The sequence below is a fragment of the Tamandua tetradactyla genome, chromosome 5 (assembly GCF_023851605.1).
Source record: "Tamandua tetradactyla isolate mTamTet1 chromosome 5, mTamTet1.pri, whole genome shotgun sequence".
NCBI classification, from domain to species: Eukaryota; Metazoa; Chordata; class Mammalia; order Pilosa; family Myrmecophagidae; genus Tamandua; species Tamandua tetradactyla.
Window position 1 is genome coordinate 93,061,902 of NC_135331.1, and position 21,277 is coordinate 93,083,178.

Below are 21,277 nucleotides of genomic sequence, written 5' to 3' on the forward strand. Positions count from 1 at the left end.
TGTAGCTGCAAGGGAGTAGGGAAGGACCACTTTCAGTTTGGGCAGCCTTGCATCCACTAGACAGCAGGAATTACACAATGGAGAACAAAGAGGACAGCCAATATGGGGGCCAACTGCTGGTCTCAGCCCCAACAATGAAAAGGCCAGGCCTAGGTCCAGGAATTACTCTCTATTCCCAGCAGAGTAAATGGGCCCTAAGCCCTCTGTCCTCATGGAGTGACTTTCTTTGATCATGATGACATTGAACTGTGTCCACAGGCCCCTCTTAGATAGGCAGCCCTGCACTGTGGGCTTTACCCCCATGTAACATGTACCCAGCAGGGGGCTTACACTGGGTCTGTGCACACAAGGTCAGGTGCCTCAGGGTTCAAGGCTTCTGCAAGGCTTTGAGATAAAGTCCAAGTGAACATCTCTAATGGGAATGCGGAAGAAAGGGACCAAAGGGGCCTGGCTTCCTGGAGGAAGAGGCAGCAGAGTCCAGAAGAGTGGGAGAGTAAAAAGGATAGGTATTTTAGATGAGAGGCAGCAAGAGTGAAACACCAGATGTATTTGGAGAGCAGCAAGTAAACTACTCAGGGTGGCATAAAGCAGAGAATGGTGGGAGACAGGAACAGACAAAGGTAGGTAGTGAGGTGTTGGCTTCAGGAGCAAAATTTAAGGGGGCACAAAAGACTTTGGAATCAGCATAAATGACATTTTGCACAATATTTTGAAAAATCAAAATTAATGCAAAAAATATGATGAACAAAATGTCCAAATTTAAAATAAAGGCAGGATCCAACCCATGACCTTGGCTCCACTTGCTTCAAGTAAGGTGGCTATTCTAATTTGCAAGCTGCTGGAATGCAATATACCAGAAACAGAATGGCTTTTTAAAAGGGAAATTTAATAAGTTGCTAGTTTACAGTTCTAAGGCCGAGAAAATGTCCCAATTAAAACAAGTCTATAGAAATGTCCAATCAAAGGCATCCATCCAGGGAAAGATATCTTGGTTCAAGAAGGCCGATGAAGTTCAGGTTTTCTCTCTCAAGTGAGACAGCATGTGGTGAACACAGTCAGGGCTTCTCTCCCGGCTGGAAGGGCACATGGCGACCACGGTGTCATCTGCTAGCTTTATCTCCTGGCTTCCGGTTTCATGAAGCTCCCCGGGAGGCATTTTCCTTCTTCATCTCCAAAGGTCGCTGGCTGGTGGACCCTCTCCTTCATGGTTCTTCTCTGTCTGAATCTCCCATTCTCCAAAATGTTTCCTCTTTTATAGGACTCCAGTAAACCAATCAAGACCCACCCAAATGGGTGAAGACATGTCGTCACCTAATCCAGTTTAACCACCACTCTTGACTAAATCACATCATCCAGGGAGATGATCTGATTACAGTTTCACACACACAGTATTGAATAGGGATTATTCTACCTTTATGAAATGGGATTTTGATTAAAACATGGCTTTTCTAGGGGGCATACATCCTTCCAAACCAGCACAGTGGCATCAAGATTACACAAGGCTCAGCTAAGTCTGGACCTCATTCTGTGGGCGAGCTAAGAAGATGGGCTTGGGCAGAACAAGAAATGCCCTGAGAAATTGAACATGATCATGTGCTCCTCCTTGATTTAAGTCCTTCATTGGCATCCTGTCTCCTTGAAGTCCAAGCCCCCACATTCCAGCTACACCTCTCACCATTAGAGACGCCCTGTGGCATGCTTCTCTCTGCAGCCCTTTCCCACCCTCATCCACACCAACCCTATCAAACCACACACAATCCAGGCCTCCGAGCCTTTGCACCTGCTGTGCCCTCTGCATGGGATGCCCTACCCTCCTTCCCAGCCCACTTCAGCTGCGTGGTGAAACTCCAGTCCCTCTCTCCTCCCGCAGGCCCTCGATGCCCAACACTCTCCCCATCACAGCACCTGTCACCCCCCTAGACTGTCACCTTCTCATTTATTCACCCACTGGCATCTCACGTCCTTTGATTCCAGAGCCTTGCCCAGGACAGACACACATTAATAGTTGTTGAATTTTGGTGCCAGAAGGGACCCTAGAGAGCACTGAAGCCAGCTTCTCCCTCTACAGCTGGGATGGTGGCTCAGAAGCATGCAGCTAGCTAGAACCCGGTAAGAGGTTTGAACTTGGGGCTCCAATTCACCAGGTGGCACCTTCACTTGGGGTTTAAGGGAAGCCAGGCGGGCAGTGGCCCAGCATTCTTCAGGCAAGTTCCCCATGCACCTCTGATCCTCTGGCATGTCAATCCCTCATTCTCTCCCACAGGCCCTGTACTGCAGCTGCTTTGTCCCTGTGTACTGTGGCCTCATCCCCCCGACCTACCGTGGCGTGGTGAGTCCTCCAACAGGGAGAGCTGGGACCCAGGGGACCTCGGGGAGAGCAAAGGGGTGGTCTCAGAAAGCAGGGCAAGGACGAAGATTTAGAGAGTTCCTCGTGTGTTTCAACTGAGAATTTCCAAAGTAGACAGATTGAAGTTACCCCTCCCTGGCTAGGTCACGCTTCTCTCTGGCCCCTCCAACACATTGACTCTCATCCCAGGCAGAGGGGCAGGCAGCCCTCCTGCTTTGATTTCTAGTTTTCTCCTCAGTCTGTGAGGAATTTGCTTTCGGCTCAAGGGAAGTTCTCGTAGAAGCCCAAGTTGACAATGATGATTTAAGGTGCCAAGGCAGGTCCAAGGATGGCTGGGTAGGGGGCCATGAAGAGGATGGCAGAGACCCCTCAGGATGGCCCTGCCCCCACCCCGCCATCCGCCCACCCCCCCGACATAGGCCTGGGTCCCTAGCCCACCCCGCTGCTCTTTTCAGGTCCACACCTGCCCAGCCTCCCTCCAAGTCTTTTTTGGGAAAAGCGAACCAGAGCTTCTCACCCTTTTCTGCTCCTTCTGAACTGTGCCTGGACACAGCAGAATTTTTGCATCTTGCAAAGGTGTGAGAGGGTCTGGTGGCTCTTACCTTGATGATTGCTTGAGGCATCTCAGGTACAGATGTCAAAGTGAATGCAGCTTGCTGGTCCAGCCAGTTCTCTGGAGTTAGTTCTGTCTTCCTACCACCCACCCCCACATCCCTTGGCCCCCAAATAACAATCAGCCTCCACTCTGATGCTGCTGTAGACAATTTTACACTATCCAAAACTATTTATTCTTTTAGAATAATCATTTAAAAATTTAAATGCAATAAAAATCACCTGGAATTCACTCTTTACCTAACAAATCAATTGATCTCATTTTTCCAGGCTTCCTTTTATTCTCTGTTCCGTGTAAACCCCACTTCTCCCAATCGGAGGCAGGGTTATTCCATTCCCGGGGGTCCCTGCCTCTGTTGTCCCCCATCACACACAGACACCCTGCAAAGGCTCACACCTTCATCCAACTGACAAAACTCTCACTTCCTAGCAGCCTGGAATTAAATTCTCTATGAAGGATTTATTGAGCCTGAGAAGTGAAGGCTCCAGAGGCTTGCCGCTTTGCCCCAGACTTGGCAGAGGGATTGGATTAAGGAATACGGATCCTGGAATGTAGGGACCCAGGACATTGAATGATCGGTCAGAAGGGAGCTTCCAGGTCACCTGGGCTCGTCAGCCCACGCCTGAATGTGCATATGAATCACTCAGCATCCCATAAAAATGCCTATCTGACCTAGAAACACTGGGGTGGGGCCTGAGAGCCTCCATTCCTAATTGCCTTCAGGTGGTGCTACTGCTGCTGGTCCCTGGACCTCATTGAGTAGAGAAGGTCTAACCCCATCACCACCCTTCTCATTTTGTATAGAAAATGGGGCCCAGAGATTAGGATTCAAGCAGTGGATGGATCCCATGTTGTGTTTCAGCCATATAATTCTCAGGCACCCCAGAGAGAGGCTGGGCTTATGCTGTCCTTCATTCAGAAGTGAGGAAACAGAAGCCCTGAGAGGACAAGGGACTTGAGGCGGACCCACAGTGGCCGGTGGTGAGGCTGTGGTCAGGGTGCTGTGAAGGGTGTCACAGACACCCGAAAAGGAGGGAGTTAGGACCAATTGGGACCCACAGCAGTCTGGGGTGGGGAGTATTTCAGCACCGGCTCAGGCCTCCATGCACCCACCTTTCAATTGGCTGTGGACATGGGCTCCATTCCACAGCCCACCCTCAGCCTCGAGTGGCTCCAGGAGCTGGCCTGGGTGGCTGTGAGAGAGGAGTGTGGGCTCCTGCCTTTTCCAGGTTGTCTGTGCCCCCTTCCCACAGAGGCCTGGGGCCCCCAATCTCAGCACCATTAAGATGGCAGAGGGGAGGCAGTGAGGGGATGGAGCACTGGGCTGGGAGTCCAGAGGCCTGGGTCCACAGTCCACCATGGCCTCACCAAGTATCCCTGTGTAGACCGCTTACCCACGCCCCTGTGCCTCGGTCTCAAGGCTTGTCCTGAAGGGTCCCACGGACCCTTTTCTTTGACTTGCACCCTGATAGGCTGAGGTCCTCTGACCCCAAATAAGCATTTCTCACTCTGGCCTACTTCTCCAGAGGTACATCGATGGGGGCTTCACGGGCATGCAGCCCTGCTCCTTCTGGACCGACTCCATCACCATCTCCACCTTCAGCAGTCAGCAGGACATCTGCCCCCGGGACTGCCCCGCCATCTTCCACGACTTCCGCATGTTCAACTTTTCCTTCCAGTTCTCCCTGGAGAACATCACCAGGATGACCCACGCACTGTTTCCCCCAGACCTGGTGGTGAGAGGGAGGAGGGCCAGCTGGCTCAGGAATGGGTGGCAGGGCCTGGGGCTGAGCTGGAGGAATCAAGTTCCCCTAAAGTGACCTGCAAACTTCTTCCTGGACCTTTTGTCCTGGCCTTGCCACTAACTATGTGACCTTGAAAAAGTCCCCTCAGTTGGCCCAACCTCAATTTTCTCCCCTGTAAAAGGAGATGAAGTCAGAACCACTGAAGGGAAAATTAAATGAATGAATGCTCCCACTGGGGTCAGCAAACTATGGTCCACGGGCCTAATCCAGCCTATGGCTTGTTTTTGCACAACCTGTGAGCTAAGAATGAGCATTTCGTTTTTAAAGCATTGTGAAAAAGAAAGAAGAATGCAACCTGCAACAGAAACTGTCTGTGGCCTGCAACACATGAAGTATTCACCATCTGGCCCTTTATAGAAAAGGCTTCAAGGACAATATCTCATGTCATCTTCCAGCGTCCTGGCTGGTAGATCCTATTCTTCATCTTTATACAGATGGAGAAATTGAGGCAGTGAGAGGTTATATCCGTACAGCCAATAAGTGACCACACTAGCATTGGAACCCACACTCCAAATTCCGCTCTTCCTTTGGCCCAAACGTGCCTTCTCTTTTTCCACTATAAATATCTCATCTCCCCCAGGGGTGACTGGTGAGCAGCTGTGAATGGTATCGCACATTAATACAATCTCACTATGAAAATATTATCAGCAGCTGCTCCCCAATTCTTCTTAATAGATAGAGAGGGATAAGACACTGGATGAGTAAGTTTCAAAAGCTCATCAAATACATCCAGGCTAATGAAAGCAGCTCCTTGGGTGAGGGTACCATGGTCCTCTCTAGCACTGCAGCCTCATTTTCCTGCTCTGCCTTGCCCTAGATCCTGCATGATTACTATTACCGAGGGTACGACGATGCAGTTATGTACTTGAGGCGGCTGAGTAAGTACGGGGCGCCAGGGCTCTGGGGAAGGGGAAAATTGGAGTTGGGCAGGGAGACCGGAAGTGGAAGGGCTGAGTAGGTGAGCCTCCCTCTAAATTTGTGGACTGGAGAATTGTCCTTCACCCAGGAGAGCTGGAAATGCATGTAGGGACCTGTCAGCCTGCATTGTCCGGGATAGGCTACGAGTGGCCAAAGATTAGGATCTCCGCAGAAATAGAGCTTTGGGCTTAACTGATGGGTCAGGATCTAGGACATCGGTGCAAATATTTTTATGAATTTTAAAACTACATTTAGGAAATCTCTAGCTCAGATCTGTCTGGAGAATTACTGTCATATCATTTCATCATCTTCCATAAAGCCATACGGTTAATGTAGAAATAGATGTGATGACTTTATATGTGCAGAGAACTTTGGGTGACACATCAACCAGCAAATCAGAGGGAAGAGCCCTTGCCCTGTGTTTGGTTTGGAAAATGTGGTGCCCACACCTGCATGACCTTTATGTATTATCAGGGGTAAAGAAATTATCCCATTGAAATGGATTATACACTAACACCATGAAGGCCATAGCAGACATCCTTGCTACAGGTAAAAAAGCATTTGCATATTTAGAATTCATTTGAAGCTAACTGGAGCATATTCCTAGAAAAAGGAATTGCTGGGTCAGAGGGTATTTACCTAAAGTTGTATTATAAGCCTTTTCCCGTGTTGTCACATGGTCTTCGCATCATTTCCATAGTTGTATAATACTCCACCACAAAGAAAACTTTGCTTCCTTGTGCCGTTGAGTTCCCACATGTTCACTATTATAAGTACTGTTGGAGTGAACACTTTGTGCATGTAAAAAAATATATATTTTGGAGTGAAATAGAGGAGTTGAATGAGATTTTTTTTCTAGGATATGCACACCTTTTTTTCTCTAAAATTGCTTCCTGCTTTCCCAAGCTCCCCATGTCCTATTTCTTCAATTTTATCCTGGGTCCGTTCTCCCGGCAAGTGGAGGTAGAAGAGTTTGGAGGGAATGTGGGCTCGGGAGGCAAGTGGTCCAGGGCTGGGGTCCCCACCCCTCCAAGTGTGTGACCTCAGAAAAATCACTTCCCTTCTTTGAGTTTTGGTTTCCTAGACGGTAAAAAGGGTTTGGATCCTGGTTCTTGACACCTACTAACTGTGATCTTGGGCAAGTGATTCAAATCAAGATAATGAAAAAGTGAACAATCCATCACTTCCAAAAGAGTCCTGTGCCCCTTTGCTGTCCCCCACCCCACCCTTCCCTCTCCACCACACCCCTACCCACGCAAACCTTAATTTGCTCTGTCACTATTAGTAGATTAATTTGTCTTTTCTAGCCTTTTGGATAAATGGAGTCTTACAGTACGAACTCTTTTTTAACTTTTTTTTTGGTCTGGATTCTTTCACTCGACATAATAATTTTGAGATTCACCCATGTTATTACATGTATAAATTGTTGACTTTCCTTTACATTGATTGTGTTCCAATCACATATTTGCATGATCGTCGAATGAACTTTCCTTCTGACTGCGGACTCACCTCCCGGTCCTTTCAAGGACATGGGCTCATTCAACACAAAAGGAAGAAAATGTGCAAATCAGCAAAAGTACACCTTTTATTTTATACTTTAGGTTTTAGTCCCATAGTGTGTTATTTATTGGATTAAAATTCAAAATATAAAATAAATATTCATAAGTCCATACTGATATATATACATTTGTACTATTATTTTTTGTTAAATATACCATAGATAGAAAAAAATGATAAATTTCAAAGTGCATTTAACAAGTAGTTTTAGAACAAATTTCAAAGTATGGGATGGGTTACAGTTCTACCATTTCAGATGTTTCCTTCATAAATACATGTAAAGCTCCCATAAAAAAGAATGCCAAATAATTTATGTAAACATCCTACCCTCGTGAGGAATATTGGTCTGCAGTTTTCTTTTCTTGCCATGTCTTTGTCTGGTTTTAGTATCAGGGTAATGCTGGCCTTGGAATGAGTTGGGACCATTTCAATTTTCTGGAAGATTTTATGTAGAATCGGTATTATTTCATCTTTAAAATTTGGTAAAATTTGCCAATGAAGCCATTGGCACCTGCTGTTTTCTTTGGAGTTTTTTGTTTGTTCGTTTGTTCGTTTTTTAACTATAAAGCCAATTTCTTTAATAAATATAGAATATTCTGGGTATCAATTTCATCTCAAGTGAGCTTTGGTAGTTCGTATTTTTCAAGGACTTTGTCCATTTCATCTAATTTGTTGAATTTATTGGCATAGGCTTTTTGTGAAATTCCCTTATTATCCTTTTGGTATCTGCAGAATCTTCAGTCATGACACCTCTCTCAATCCTAATAGTGCTAATTTGTACCTTCTCTGGTAGTCCTCGTTAGTCTGACTAGAGGGGATCAATTTTATTGACCTCAAAGAACCAGGTTTTTATTTCACTGACTTTCTACATATTTTTTCTATTTTCTATTTCATTGATTTCTCCTCTAATCTTCATTATTTCCTTTCTTCCGGCTTTCATTTCTCCTCTCTCTAGTTTCATAAAGTAGAAGCTGTGGTCATTACTTTGAGACTGTTTTTTTTTTCTAATTTCCCTCTTGAAGTCTTCTTTGATCCCCAGGTCATTTAGAAGTGCGTGATATCCTTCTCAAATATTTGACGATTTTTCAGAGACCATTCTACTATTGATACATAATTTAATTCTACTGTGGCAAGAGAACATATTTATATAACCTAGTCCTTTAAAATTTATTGAGACTTGTATGATCCAGAATATGGTCTACTTTGACAAGTGTTCCATGTGCGCTTGAAACATATGTGTGTTCTGCTCTTGTTGGGTAGAGCGTGAAATAAATATCAAACAGGTTGGTAAATAGTGTTGTTCAAACAGTATATATCCTTGTATATTTATTGATTATTGAGAGAGAAAGGTATTGACATCTCCAACTATAATTGTGGATCTATGTATTTCTTCTTTTAGTTCTGTCCGTTTTTGCTTCTTTGATCCTCTGGTTGGTGAAGACTGTGTTATTTAATCTCCATATATTTGTGAAAGTTCTCATTCTTTTGTGGTTATTGATTTCCAGCTTCATTCTGTTGTGATCAGAGAAAGTGCTTTGAATAATTTCAGTGTTTTTAAATTTATGAAGACCTGTTTTTTGCCCCACCATATGATCTATCCTGGAGAATGTTCATTGAACACCAGAGATGAATGTATTTCATGATGTTTTGGGGTGCAAGGACCTATATATGTCTGTTAGGTCTTATTCACTTATCAAATTGTTTAAATTCTCTGTTTCCTTGTTGATCTCTGTCTGGTTGTTAGATCTATAGAGGAGAGTGGTATATTGAAGTATTCTACTATTATTATTGAAATGTCTGTTGTTCCCTTCAGTTTTGCCAATATTTGTCTCATGTACTTTGCTGCTCCTTGATTGGGAGCATAAACATTTACGATTGTTATTTCTTCTTGGTGAACTGTCTCTTTTATTAATATATGGTGTCCTTCATTGTCTTTTATGATGTCTTTAGATTTAACATCTATTTTGCCTGATATTAGTATAGCTACTTTTGCTTTCTTTTGGTTACAGCTTACATGGAACCTCTTTTTCCATCTTTTCACTTTCAATCTGTTTGTATCCTTGGTTTTAAGATGAGTCTCTTGCAAGCAGCATATAGCTGGATTATATATTTCATAATCCATTCTGCCAATCTATATCCTTTAATTGATAAGCTTAGTCCATTATATTCAAAGTTATTAGTGTAAAGTCATTTCTTGAATCCACCATCTTATCCTTTTATTTGTCACATCTATATATTCTTTTCCCTCTTTCTCTTTTCATCCCTTAAGTTACTCTTACTGGTACCCTTCAATTCTGTGCTCTCCTTCAGACCTCCTTCTCCTGTCTTTTTTTTTTTTTTCCAGTGAACAGAACTCCCTTTAGTATTTCTTGTAGGACTGGTCTCTTGTTGAAAAATTCTTTCAGCATTTTTAGCCTGTGAAAATTTTAATCTCTTCTTCCCTTTTGAAGGACAATTTGTCTAGGTACAAAACTCTTGGCTGGAAGTCTTTTTTTTTTCAGGATCTTAAATATATCATGCCACTGCCTTCTCACCTCCATAGTTCCAGTTGAGTAGTCCAAACTCAGTGTTATGTGATTTCCTTTGTATGTAGTAGATCGTTTTTCTCTTACTACATTCAGGATTTTCTGCTTCTCTTCGACATTTGACAGACTGATTAGTATGTGTCTTGAAGTAGGCCTATTATGGTTCGTTGTTCTCTTTTGACTTGCATATTTATGTCTGTATAAGGGTTGGGAAGTTTTCCCCGTTATATCCTCAACTAATCTTCCTAGCCCTTTGCTCTTCTCTTATCCTTCTGGGATACTGATTATTCTTATATTTGTGCACTTTTTTTGGCACATCATTTCCTGGAGTTCCAATTCATGTTTTTCCATCATTTTTGCCATTTGCTCTTTTGTGGGTTTGAAATCAGTTGTCCTGTCCTCTAGTTCACTTATTCTTTCTTCTGCCTCTTCAAATCTGCTGTGTATGTCTCTTGTATATTTTTTTATTTTGTCTATAACATCTTTAATCTCTGTGATATCTGCTATTTTTCTGTTTATTCTTTCAATTTCTTCTTTCTGTTCTTCTAGTGTCTTATTGATCTCCTATATGTCATCAGTACTCCCACTGATTTTATTGAGTAGAGTTATATGAACATCTTTGATAGTTGTTCCAAAGTCTGTGTCTCCTCCAGTGTTTTAATTTGGTCATTAGGCAGAGCTATATCTGTCTGCCTCTTCATATGCTTTGTGATCTTCTGATGCCTTCAAGGCATGTACATATCTTAATATGGTTATTTGGAAGTTGATTTGTTTCAGTGGTCTAAGGCTTTGTATTTGCAGGATGCATGTGGAACACGACACCGGGCATGGGGCAGGGCATAACAGTGCAGTGATGGGTTGCAGTATAGGTGTAGTCATGGGGTTGGGGATGCTACGCTGGTGTCTGTGAGCGTGGGGTGTGGTCATGGGGTTGTAGAAGTGCGGTGTGGGGGCCATGGGGGCAAGGTGCAGCTCAGGCAGGACTTGGCGCACAGGAGCAGGTTGCAGTGTGGAGGACACAGATGTAGGGCACAGTGGGAGGTGGATGGGGGGGCTGTGAGGATGTGCGGGGGCAGATTCATGGGCAGGATGGGTGTATGACACATGGGTGTCATGGATATCAGGTTGTGGGATACAGGGTACAGAGGTGGGGTTGCAGGGAAGGCGGTATGTCCTTGAGAAGGGGGAAGGAGTCCAGAGAGTCAGATGCAGCTGCACATGATGCGGGGTGGGGTCATTGATTTTTCAGGGTGTGGCTCAGGGGTGGGTGCACAGGTGTGGGGATGGGTAGGGCAGGAGTGCCTACTTGTGCAAGGCAGGGGCTGAGAGTTAGAGATGTGCATATGAACATCTGCCAGGTGTAAGAATAGGGCGTTGTGCCTGGGGGTGAGGTAAGGGTGTGTATGTGCATGGTGCAGGGGTGGGGGTGGGATGCAGGGATTGAGAGGTTGATGCACAGATGCGTGGGTGCCCGGTAGGCAGGATGTGGCTGTGCTCATGCGTGTGTGCATGTGGGTGTAGCACATTCAGGGAAAGCAGCCTGGCTTACTTCCTAGGCCTCATTCCCTGTCCAGGCACTCCTGAGGGCTCCAGGCCTCTGTTTGAAAAGGGTTGCATTAGGCTGTTTGCACTAGCTGAATGGTCGTCAGTTCTCTGCATCTCAATTCTTCAGCTTTTGCAACCAGGGCCTTCCTATGTTATGTAGAAGACCCTCCCAGGTCACTTACACCCAGAATTGCTGTCCTGGTCATTTGTCTGTCACTTATCTAACTGTTCCTTAGAGTAGGGGTGAACTCAACCTATCCTATTCCACCATCTTCCAAGGACCATTTTAGCTGTCTTTTGATTACTGTTAGCATGGGATATCTTTTTGCATTCTTTTTTTTTCTTGCATGGGCAGGCACCAGAAATCAAACCCTGATCTCTGGCATGGCAGGCAAGAACGCTGCCTGCTGAGCCACTGTGGCCCACTTGCATACTTTTAATGTTTAACTCGTTTGTTCCTTTATATTTAAAGCTTGTTTCTTTTAGATAGCTTATCATTGGATCCTTTTATTAAAATGTTTTTATCCAATCTGACAATCTCTACCTTTTAATTGAGGGTATTTAGACTATTCACATTTAACGGTATCATTGAAATGGTTACATTTAAGTCCCTTATTTTGCTTTTTGTTTTCTGTTTGTGCCATCTGTTCTTTATTCCCTTTCCCCTGTTCTTATGCCTTCTTTTGGATTGAATTTATTTTATGATTCCATTTTCTGTCTTTTGTTGGCTAGTCATTTATGACTCTTTGTTTTCTTATTTTTGTGCTTGCTTAAGGGTTTATAATATTCATCTTTAACTTAACACCATCTACCTTCAGATGATAGTATATCTCTTTATATATTGGGTAAGAATCTTACAGTAGTATGCTCCTATTTCTCCTCTCCAAACTTCTATGCTATTATTGTCTTATATTTACTTTTATGTAAAACCCCTGTGTGTAATAAAACCCATACTACCTTATTACTATTTTTGTTTTTAAAAGTCCATTGTCTTTAACAAAGATGTAAATAATTTTTAAAAATCATGTATTTACCCATGGGGTTATTATTTCTAGTGCTCTTCATTGTTTTTTATAGAACCATAGTTTCATCTACTATAATTTTCCTTCTGCCTGAATGACTTCCTTTCACATTTCATGAAACGTTGATCTACTGGAGATGAGTTCATTCAATTTTATATGTCTTGAATGTTTTTATCTCATCTTCCTTTTTGCAAGTTTTGCTGGGCATTGAGTTCTGAGTTGATGGGTTTTCTTCAGTCGTTTAAAGATTTTTCTCCAATGTTTTCTTGTCTACATTGTTTCTGACAAGAAATCATCTGTCATCCTCATCTTTGTTCCTCTGTAGGTGCTGTATCTTTTCTCTGATTGCTTTAAATTTTTTATTTTTATCACTGATTTTGAGCAATTTGATTATGAGATGCCTTGGTGTAGTTTTCTTTGTGTTTCTTATGCTTGGAGTTTGTTGAACTTCTTGGATCTAATTTTCATCACATTTAAGAAAATTTGACCATTACTTTTTAAATATTTTCTCTGTCTCCATTCTACTCTCCTTCAGGGAACGAATTCTGTAACTATATGAACTAAATTAGGCCAACTGTTGTTGTCTGACAGCTCACTGATGTGCCAATATTTTCACAAATCTTTTCTCCTGCAATGTCTGATCTGCCATTAACCCTTCAAGTGTATTTTAAATCACAGACATTGTAGTTTTGATCTTTAGAAGTTGAATTTGGGTCTTTTATATATTCCATGTCTCTACTTAACTATTTGAATTTATGAAATACAGTTATTTTATCTATTTTCCTGTCCTTTTCTGCTAATTATGACATCTGTATTATTTCTGGGTCAGTTTTGATTGATTGAGTTTTCTCCTTTTTAGTGGTTTTATTTTCTTGCTTTTATGTTTGTTTAGAAATGTTTTAACTGGACAGCAGTCATTATGAGTTTTAACTTGATATTTTTGTATTTCCATAAATGTTTTTGGGATTCAGTTAAGTTACTTGGAAACAGTATGATCTTTTTGGGTCTTGCTTTTAATATTTCTTAAGCTAGACCAATGTTCAGTTTTTATCAGGAAGAGCAGTGTTTAGTCTAATGTTCATTATTTCCCATCAATAGGCAAGACCCAGTGCTCTCTAGATATGATAAAATTTTTCAGTCTGCATGCCCCCTGGGCACTGTTCCCTCTAATCGTTTCAAATTCATTTTTTTTTTCTCTGCCTTTGATTATTTCTTCACCCACATGCACTGATGAGTACTCTGCTGAATACTTTCGGTGGAACCTTTGAAAATCTCTGTGAATCACTTTCCTCTCCAGTACTTTTCCTGTGAACTCTAACTGCTTTGATCACCCTCTCAGTAGTTTCACCTCAACTCAGGGAGTCTGCTGGGGTCCGCCTAGGTTCTCCTTCCCTGTGCCAAAGCCTAAAAACTCTCTCAAGGTTGTAAGCTCAGAACAATTGTAGGACTCACCTCATTTATTTCCCATCTCTCAGACATCAGTGTCCTTCATTGCCTATATCCAATGTCTTGAAAGCCATTATTTCATGCATTTTTATCTGTTTTATTGGATGTTTCCAGAGGGAGGTATATCTGGTCCCTATTGCCTCATCTTGACTGAAGCACAAGTCCATTTAAAGCTATAGAATAGTAATAGAAGTAATAGAGATGTAGGCTAAAGAGAGTGGTCTGAGAGCAAAGTACTGGCACAGAGAGAGAGGGGAAAAAAACCTCTGGAATAAATAGGTTCTCAAAATAGTCTTTATTTTTCCTTTCCTTTCCTCACATTAGTTACCCAGAAGTTTCCATCTTTAATAGAAATTCAGATCTCCTGATTATTTTTTTAACTTTTTAAATTGTATAATATAATATATATACGAAGCAAAGAAAAGTCACACCATAGGATGAATTTTCCCTCCATAAACTCATGATCACCAACCAATGGGCTCCCCACTCAGCTGCAGTATGCTATATATGTCTTGTCTACCTATTCTCTCCACTTCTGCAACTATCACCTCAGTCCTTCTCTCTCTCCCAGCTCCCTGGCAGAGGACTTTGCTTCCTGCTTCTCAGAGAAAATTAAAGCCATCAAAGGGAAACTCGCTCAGCTTTGTGCTACTGCATATAGACTCACCACCTGCTCTTCCCCCTCCCTCCTGGCACATTAAAGGAAGTGTCCCTCCTCCCGCCTAAAGCCCACCTCGCCACGTATGCTTCACATGCCTTCCCCGTCCTCTCAGAAGCAACCTGGAAGGTTTCCCTGGATCCCCTTTTGTCTGTTGTGAGTCCCCACACAACAGCCAGAACCAGTTCCCACCTCTCCTGCCTAAGAGCCATTCGTGGTTTCCATGAAAACCAAGGATCCTCACCGTGGTCTTCAGGCCTCTGTGGGGTCTGGCCCTGCAGCCTCCTCAACCTCCCACCACAGTGCCCCCAGCCCTGCTGCAGCCCCTCTGAACCCACAGGCCTCAACCTTCTCAAGCTCCCTCCAACCTTGTGGCCTTCGTGTGTGCTGTGCCCTCTGCCTGGAATACCCCTCCCGCCTGGGAACTGCTCACCCCTGAGATCTCAGCTCAGATGTCACCTCCTCAAGGAAGCCCTCTTGATTAAGTCCTCCCTGCTTCCTTCTCTCAGTCCCACAATCCTCTCTTTCCTAGCACTTGTCTTGTTAAACATTTTAGATTATCTGGGCAACCAATGCCTGCCTCCCCCACAAGACTCCAGGAGGCCAAGAACTATCACATCTGTTTTTATTCTCCTTCCCTTTCACCTCCAAGTGCCTCATATTCTGCCTGGCATGCATAGAAGTGCAATAAAAATCCATTAAATAAGTGAATTAATATGTAACAAATTAATTAATTCAAGTAAGTAAAGAAAAGCCATTGAAAAACACTAATCTTGCTTATGAAAATAATTTTGGAAAGCATATTTTGCAATTGCCAAGCAATGCCAGGCATCAGTAATGCCATCTGTGGCCCCACGTTGTTTTTCCTAGATGCTGCTTACCTTAATTCTCCCTCCAAGAGAGTGATCTTCCCCCGGGTAGAAGTATACTGCCAGATCGAACTTGCCCTTGACAAGGAGTGCCCTGAACACCACCAACCAAGCCTCCAAACAGAGCAGGCCAGCGTGGAAGATGCCGTACAACTTCACACACAGTGGGCTGCCAAAGGGGACGGAAGGGGAGGCCACGGTCCACCTGTGAACTCACCTGTGCAGACACCTGAATCCACATGTGAGTGGCCGGTGCAGTCACTTGCTTCGCCACCTATGTCTTCATTTGAGCAGCCACCTGCATCCCCTCTGGCCTCATCACCATCACCGTCTCCAAATGACCTGCCACCAGTATCACCTGTTTCACCTGCATCTCTCCCAGTTGTCCACTTACCACCCAGGTCACCCCTGCCCATCACACACCCTGGGCCATCACCTGTGTCACCACAGCAGCAGGTACCGCCTAGACCCTCTCCCTCCCAGCCACCCCTATCACCCAGCCCATCCCTGGGGCCATCAGCCGTGGGGCCACCTCTGCCGTCACCCCGAAGTTCTCCTTCAGCCTCTTCTGCACAGCCACCTGGGCAGGGACTGGATTCCGAGCAGCACCCAGGTATGGGCCCTTCTGCCTTCTCACAGCAACTGTGTAACACTCCGTGGCTCAAAGTTGTTGCTTTAGAGGGGTGGCCTTGGGAAGTTGGCAGCTCTGCCTGTGGTGAGGGCCGTGCACTCTCAGGGGCAGTGTAGTTGAAGCTTGTTCAGTCGGGTGAGTCTCAGAGTGTGGCCCGGTGCGAGGAGCAGCAGCAGCACTGGGAACTTGTGAGAAATGAAAATTCTCAGTCCCTACCTCAGCTCTCCGGAATTATAAAGTCAAGGTGGGGCCCCGTCTGTCTTTTTTTGAGGGTGGGGTGGGGGGCTGGGAATCACACATTTATAAGATATATTTATTATTTTTCTGAGCAAAGTGCAATGATTTTTAAATCTTAAACAAATAACTATGAAAAAAATATTCAAGAAAATAAAACAGAAATGAGAAATTCAACCATTAGTATCTTTTCATCTACTTATAGGAAACTTAGAAGTGTTACTAAAATGCTAATTGAAACATTTTACCAGAAATCTAGCACATGCATTTCAAGGTTCCATTATCAGGAATTTGCTAAGACCTGTTTAATCATTAATAACACTACCAAGAGGATAAGGAACATGTATCATTAGATGTGATGCTTGTCCTCTCCCCTCATATTGAAGTCAGAATAAAGCGGCCATCCTGCCAGGCTCTGAACCCAGTATCCCAACCCAAACCCTGGAAGCAAAGAATATGCCCTGTTGCATAACTTTGTACCAGTTGAAATTTTTAAAAAGCCCACATTTTCTTACTTATCTATAGGAAATGGTCGATCATTTGATAAAAATTCAAACTCTTCTGGGAATCCATTTTATGAATTTAGTTTACCAAACACATTTGCAAGAATTAACTACACAAAAAGTTCCTTTGAAATCTGGTCCATAAATTCACTTAACAGGTGAAAACCTGCAAGAAAAAGAGAAATTAGGGATCCTTTATCCAACATGTTGTAACTACTAAAGGGATATACAGACATAAAAATATGGAATGCTTCATGAATTTCCATGACATCCTTGTGCAGAGGCCATGCTAATCTTCCCCATATCATTCCAATTTCAGTGTATGTGCCGCCAAAGCAAGCACCAGTCTGCCTTTTTTTTTTTCAAATACGGTTCTTTCTATTTTACAAAAATTCCATATCCCGTTTTCTGTCATCAAACACTAAAAGTTTCAATGAATGCACTTTTTAAAAATTTTTCTTTATTGTACAGTATAACATATATGCAAAGAAATAAAAAAGCAACAGTGTTCAAAGCACTCTTCAACACGTGGTTACAGGACAGATCCCAGAGTTTGTCATGGGCTACCACATGATCCTCTCATATTTTTCCTTCTAGCTGCTCCAGAATATAGGAGGCTAGAGGACTTAAATACTTTTTTATCATCACAGTTGACTTTTTTTTTGTGAACAATAACATATATACAAAAAAAGCTATAAATTTCCAAGCACAGCACCACAATTAGTTGTAGAACATATTTCAGAATTTGACGTGGGTTACAGTTTCACAATTTTAGATTTTTACATCTAGCTACTCTAAGATACTGGAGACTAAAAGAGATATCAATTTAATTACTCAGCATTCATGTTTATTTGTTAAGTCCTATCTTCTATGATATGTTTCCACCATCACCATTGATCTTTCCATGCCTCTCATTGGGGTTGTTTGGGCTATGGCAATTCTAAATTTTTAATATTGGAAGGGTCTGTCGCTGATAAGGGGTAGAGAGATGGAACTATCTGATGTTCTGGAGAGGCTGGGCTAGGTGTCACCAGCCTGCCTTTTGCACAAGCCCTACAGGTGGTTCTTTTGCACTTATGATTGAGAACACTGCTCTGGTAGATTTCTCTTGAATGCCTTCCTTGTGAAAGCTGCTCTGCAAGGTCAGTGCCACTCAAAGAGTGGTCCAGGGACCGATGCCAGTCCCCTGACAATGGCTCAGCAGGCAGAGTTCTCACCTGCAATGCTGGAGACCCGGGTTCAACACCCAGTTCCAGCCCATGCAAAAAAAAAAAAAAAAAAGGTTAGAAGCACTTACGGCAATAAAATCTTGGCATGAGATTCAAGAGCTTGTTTATCTTTCTACTGATTCATTTTTATTGTATTTCACAGAAGTACTAGTCCATTGTGGAAATTAGAAAAAAAAAAAAAAACTGGTCCTTCACTACAGATAGTTTGAGAAGGACCCTCTAGGAGCTGCAAAGAGGAGCAGTTCTTGATTCTGCACTCTCAGGAAATAGCTCCTCCAGTGGAAGAGGTGACATGGATGCCAACCTCAGGAATACACGAGAATTAATCAGTGCCAGATAGTTAACAAAACAGCGTGTTGGTGGATATTCATAGAGGAAAAGATAACTTTTCTCTGGGTGTATAAGGAAGGTGTATTGGAGGAAGTGAGAGGTGAGCTGAAGTGGACAAGATTTTGACGTCCATGGTTTAGGAGGTTGGATGGGATGAGTAGAAGAGGCGCTTCAAACTTTGTTTATTCTGGATACTCTCAGATGTAGAGTAGGAAAGTTGATGTCAACAGGAAGAAATCCAGAAACCCTGTTGTTAGAGCCTATAATGAGCCTCAACATCTGTGGGACTTAATACTTTCCTACTCTCCATCGGAGCTTCCAAAATAAACAAATCTGGGAGAAAGAAGATATTGCTTAACCCTGTGGATGGGTCTGGCTGGGGGCACAGGGAGAGGGGACCAAACAGTGGACTGAAACCAGGGGGTAGAGACTGCTCAGTCCCTCAGTTGATCTTCCCTTCCTTCGTACACCTAATAGCAGCACAAATTAGCAAGATTTTCCCATTTTGGGATCTGCCCCAATTCAGGCGTAACCTCCTTCTCTGGAAGAGTTTTATTTCCATTCAATTAATCATAATGAGACAAAACTCTCAGGATATTAAAAGTCAGAAAATCGGTCAACGTATTTCACCTATCCTTTTATTTTCTGTTAAATGCAGCATATTTATTTTATATTACCCATATTTTCCATCTAACAGTGGAAATCTACAGGTGCCTAGCCATCCACGGCTCTGAGTGGCTGCTCCTCACTTGTGTCGGATGGACAGAGGGGACCTAGAGCCTGGTAGTTCTCAACCAGGGATGATTTTGCCCCCAAGAGACATTTGACAATGTCTGGAGACATTTTGGTTGTTACATCTTTGGTGGTTCGGTGTGGATGCTCCTGCCATCTGGTGGGTGGAGGCAGCCAGGGATGCTGTTAAACATCCTTCAATGCACAAGACAGCTCCCATAGTAAAAAATTATCTAGCCTTTGATGTCAACAGGGAGAAGTCCAGAAACCCTGTTGTTAGAGCCTATAGTGAGCCTCAGCATCTGTGGGACTTAGGCAGGGCACAGCTTCCCCAGGGTTTAGTCTCATCAGTCATTTCAATTAGGGAGAGCTAGGGAGACCCAGCAGGCCCAAAGAAAGAACCTTGAGAGGGAGGATTTAAATATGCACTGTATTTTAAAATTTACATACATGGCACAAATTCTTATTCATCTTCATATATTCTATATTCCCATGCACACTAGAAGCAAATACCTTATTTAAGAACAATGATCACAAAGCCATCAATATTCTCTTTTCCAGTGAAAATGTCTAATGCATAAATTACATAATGCAGGTGATGGAAGATTCAGGCTCCTGTGGGAAAATGTTCTGAAAACCTTCCCTGACACGACTGCCTTCTGTGAGGAATTGTTTATGAATATTTCACTGGGCCTTCAGCTGCTGCTGCCCAGGTCTCACTCAAACTCAACAACAAAATTCTGGTCTTACATATAAGAATTTGTGAACAAAAGAGTTCTTTACTGTCTTTAAGTGTTACTGGACAAAGGCTGTGGATTCCTTTGCCTGCTGTGCTCAATCACCAATTCCTGAGACACTGGGGTTTCAAGGAGAGAGTTTATTACTAGGTGCATAGTAGGAGAGCAGATGTCCTAGTGGCCCAAAATGTGTCCCCCTGAACTGCAGTAATTCAGACAGTTTATTAGAGAAAAGATGGGCAGGGTCTAGGATAATGAGCAGAATGGCCCCAGATGATGTAACTAGAGGTGATCTGATTATTGAGTGTGTGCAGACTGATGACATGCTTGGTCACAGAACGAACATAAGAAAATGGCAGAATGAGGTACAGCTGACTTGTAGGTAAAAGTCAAAGCTACTGCGCATGTCAGGTAGGCCCATTTTGGTTATACCCGGTCTCGGTTCTCAAGATAACTTTGGACTTGGGGTGGGTTAGTTCTGGGCTGTCCCAATACCCTTCATTAATAAACATTAGGAGCTCTCTTTAGTGATTACAAGACTCTAAATTTGAAAAACTGGGTAACTGGGTACAATTGAAGGTTAGTCACAAGGTTTTTACAACCACAGGGGCAGAAGATAAGAGCTATGCAATCATTATCAGAGATCAAGGCAGCTGGATTACACTTTAGAGATATCAAGCATTTCCCTCTGTCTACTCCAATGTACCAGAACGCAAGAAGTATCTATATAATGATTCAGCAATCAAAGCCATCCCTTAAATCCTGATTTCTCAGTTACATAAGCACTGCTGCTTGCTGAACATTGCTAAATGACTAAATGCTCCTTCCCCACCCATCTCACTCATATCTATGTTTTTACATTGGTTCTAGCACCCCTTGCCTCTTCAAATCCCAAAAGTACCACACTTCTGTGTAATGTGAAGGAGACCATCTGCAAGCCTTATGCCATGTAAGTTTCTCCTTAATTGGGAGCCAGTTCTTTCCTTTGGTCAGAGGTAAGAGCAAGGATTCAGGGTTGGGGGCAGTGGGCCAGCTAAGTGACATTTTCCATCACTGGCTGCCCCTGGAACCCTGAGATAGTTGTCTAACTTATATGATTACAGTCCGCACCTGTACATTTCACAAACTACCACCTCCTCTTCTGTCTTCTTCGGTGTGGAAGATGTGTAGGAAATGAGCCCGTTCATGCTAACAGTGTCCTTCTCTTCGGTGGCCTCCTGTGCACACTGGGGGATGCATTTTCCTTGAGCTCAACGGGAGAATGTGCTCCGCCTCTGTTCCCCTTTCATGTGTTAATCTCTGTTCACAAGAGTAAACTGGCGTTCCACATCCTAGCCTTAGGTGGCCCCTGCATGGCATCAATTGCAGGGCTTTGTCAAAAGCCTTCCTTAATCCAAATTATTTCCTAACAGCATGATAAGAGACCTAATATTTCTCTGCTGTAGATTGTCCCCAGGAAATATTTTTTCATAATGCACATTGATTGTTGGGATGCGTAGCATATACTCCGCTATTATGTATGCAGTAATGATGAAAGGTCCTGGCTATGTGTATGCTTTTAAAGTTCCCTGGGATT

At 43.3% G+C, this 21,277-nt stretch overlaps 1 protein-coding gene and 1 non-coding gene across 5 annotated transcripts in view; one reads left to right on the forward strand and one right to left on the reverse strand.

Moving 5' to 3' along the window:
* The window catches only part of PNPLA1 (patatin like domain 1, omega-hydroxyceramide transacylase), a 56,352-nt gene that overhangs the window by 24,474 nt on the left and 10,601 nt on the right, over positions 1-21,277 (forward strand). For 2 of the 4 annotated variants that reach the window (XM_077161610.1, XM_077161611.1), the window contains exons 3-7: positions 2,264-2,329; positions 4,487-4,696; positions 5,583-5,643; positions 15,307-15,918; positions 20,572-20,650. In XM_077161610.1, the coding sequence (XP_077017725.1) occupies positions 2,264-2,329; positions 4,487-4,696; positions 5,583-5,643; positions 15,307-15,918; positions 20,572-20,650 (1,028 nt within the window). The remainder of the gene's footprint in view (positions 1-2,263; positions 2,330-4,486; positions 4,697-5,582; positions 5,644-15,306; positions 15,919-20,571; positions 20,651-21,277) is intronic. The other 2 variants (XM_077161612.1, XM_077161613.1) reach the window with 1 other exon arrangement.
* Positions 16,910-17,016, reverse strand: LOC143685346 (U6 spliceosomal RNA). Its single transcript, XR_013176591.1, has one exon. It is a non-coding gene; the product is annotated as a U6 spliceosomal RNA (small nuclear RNA).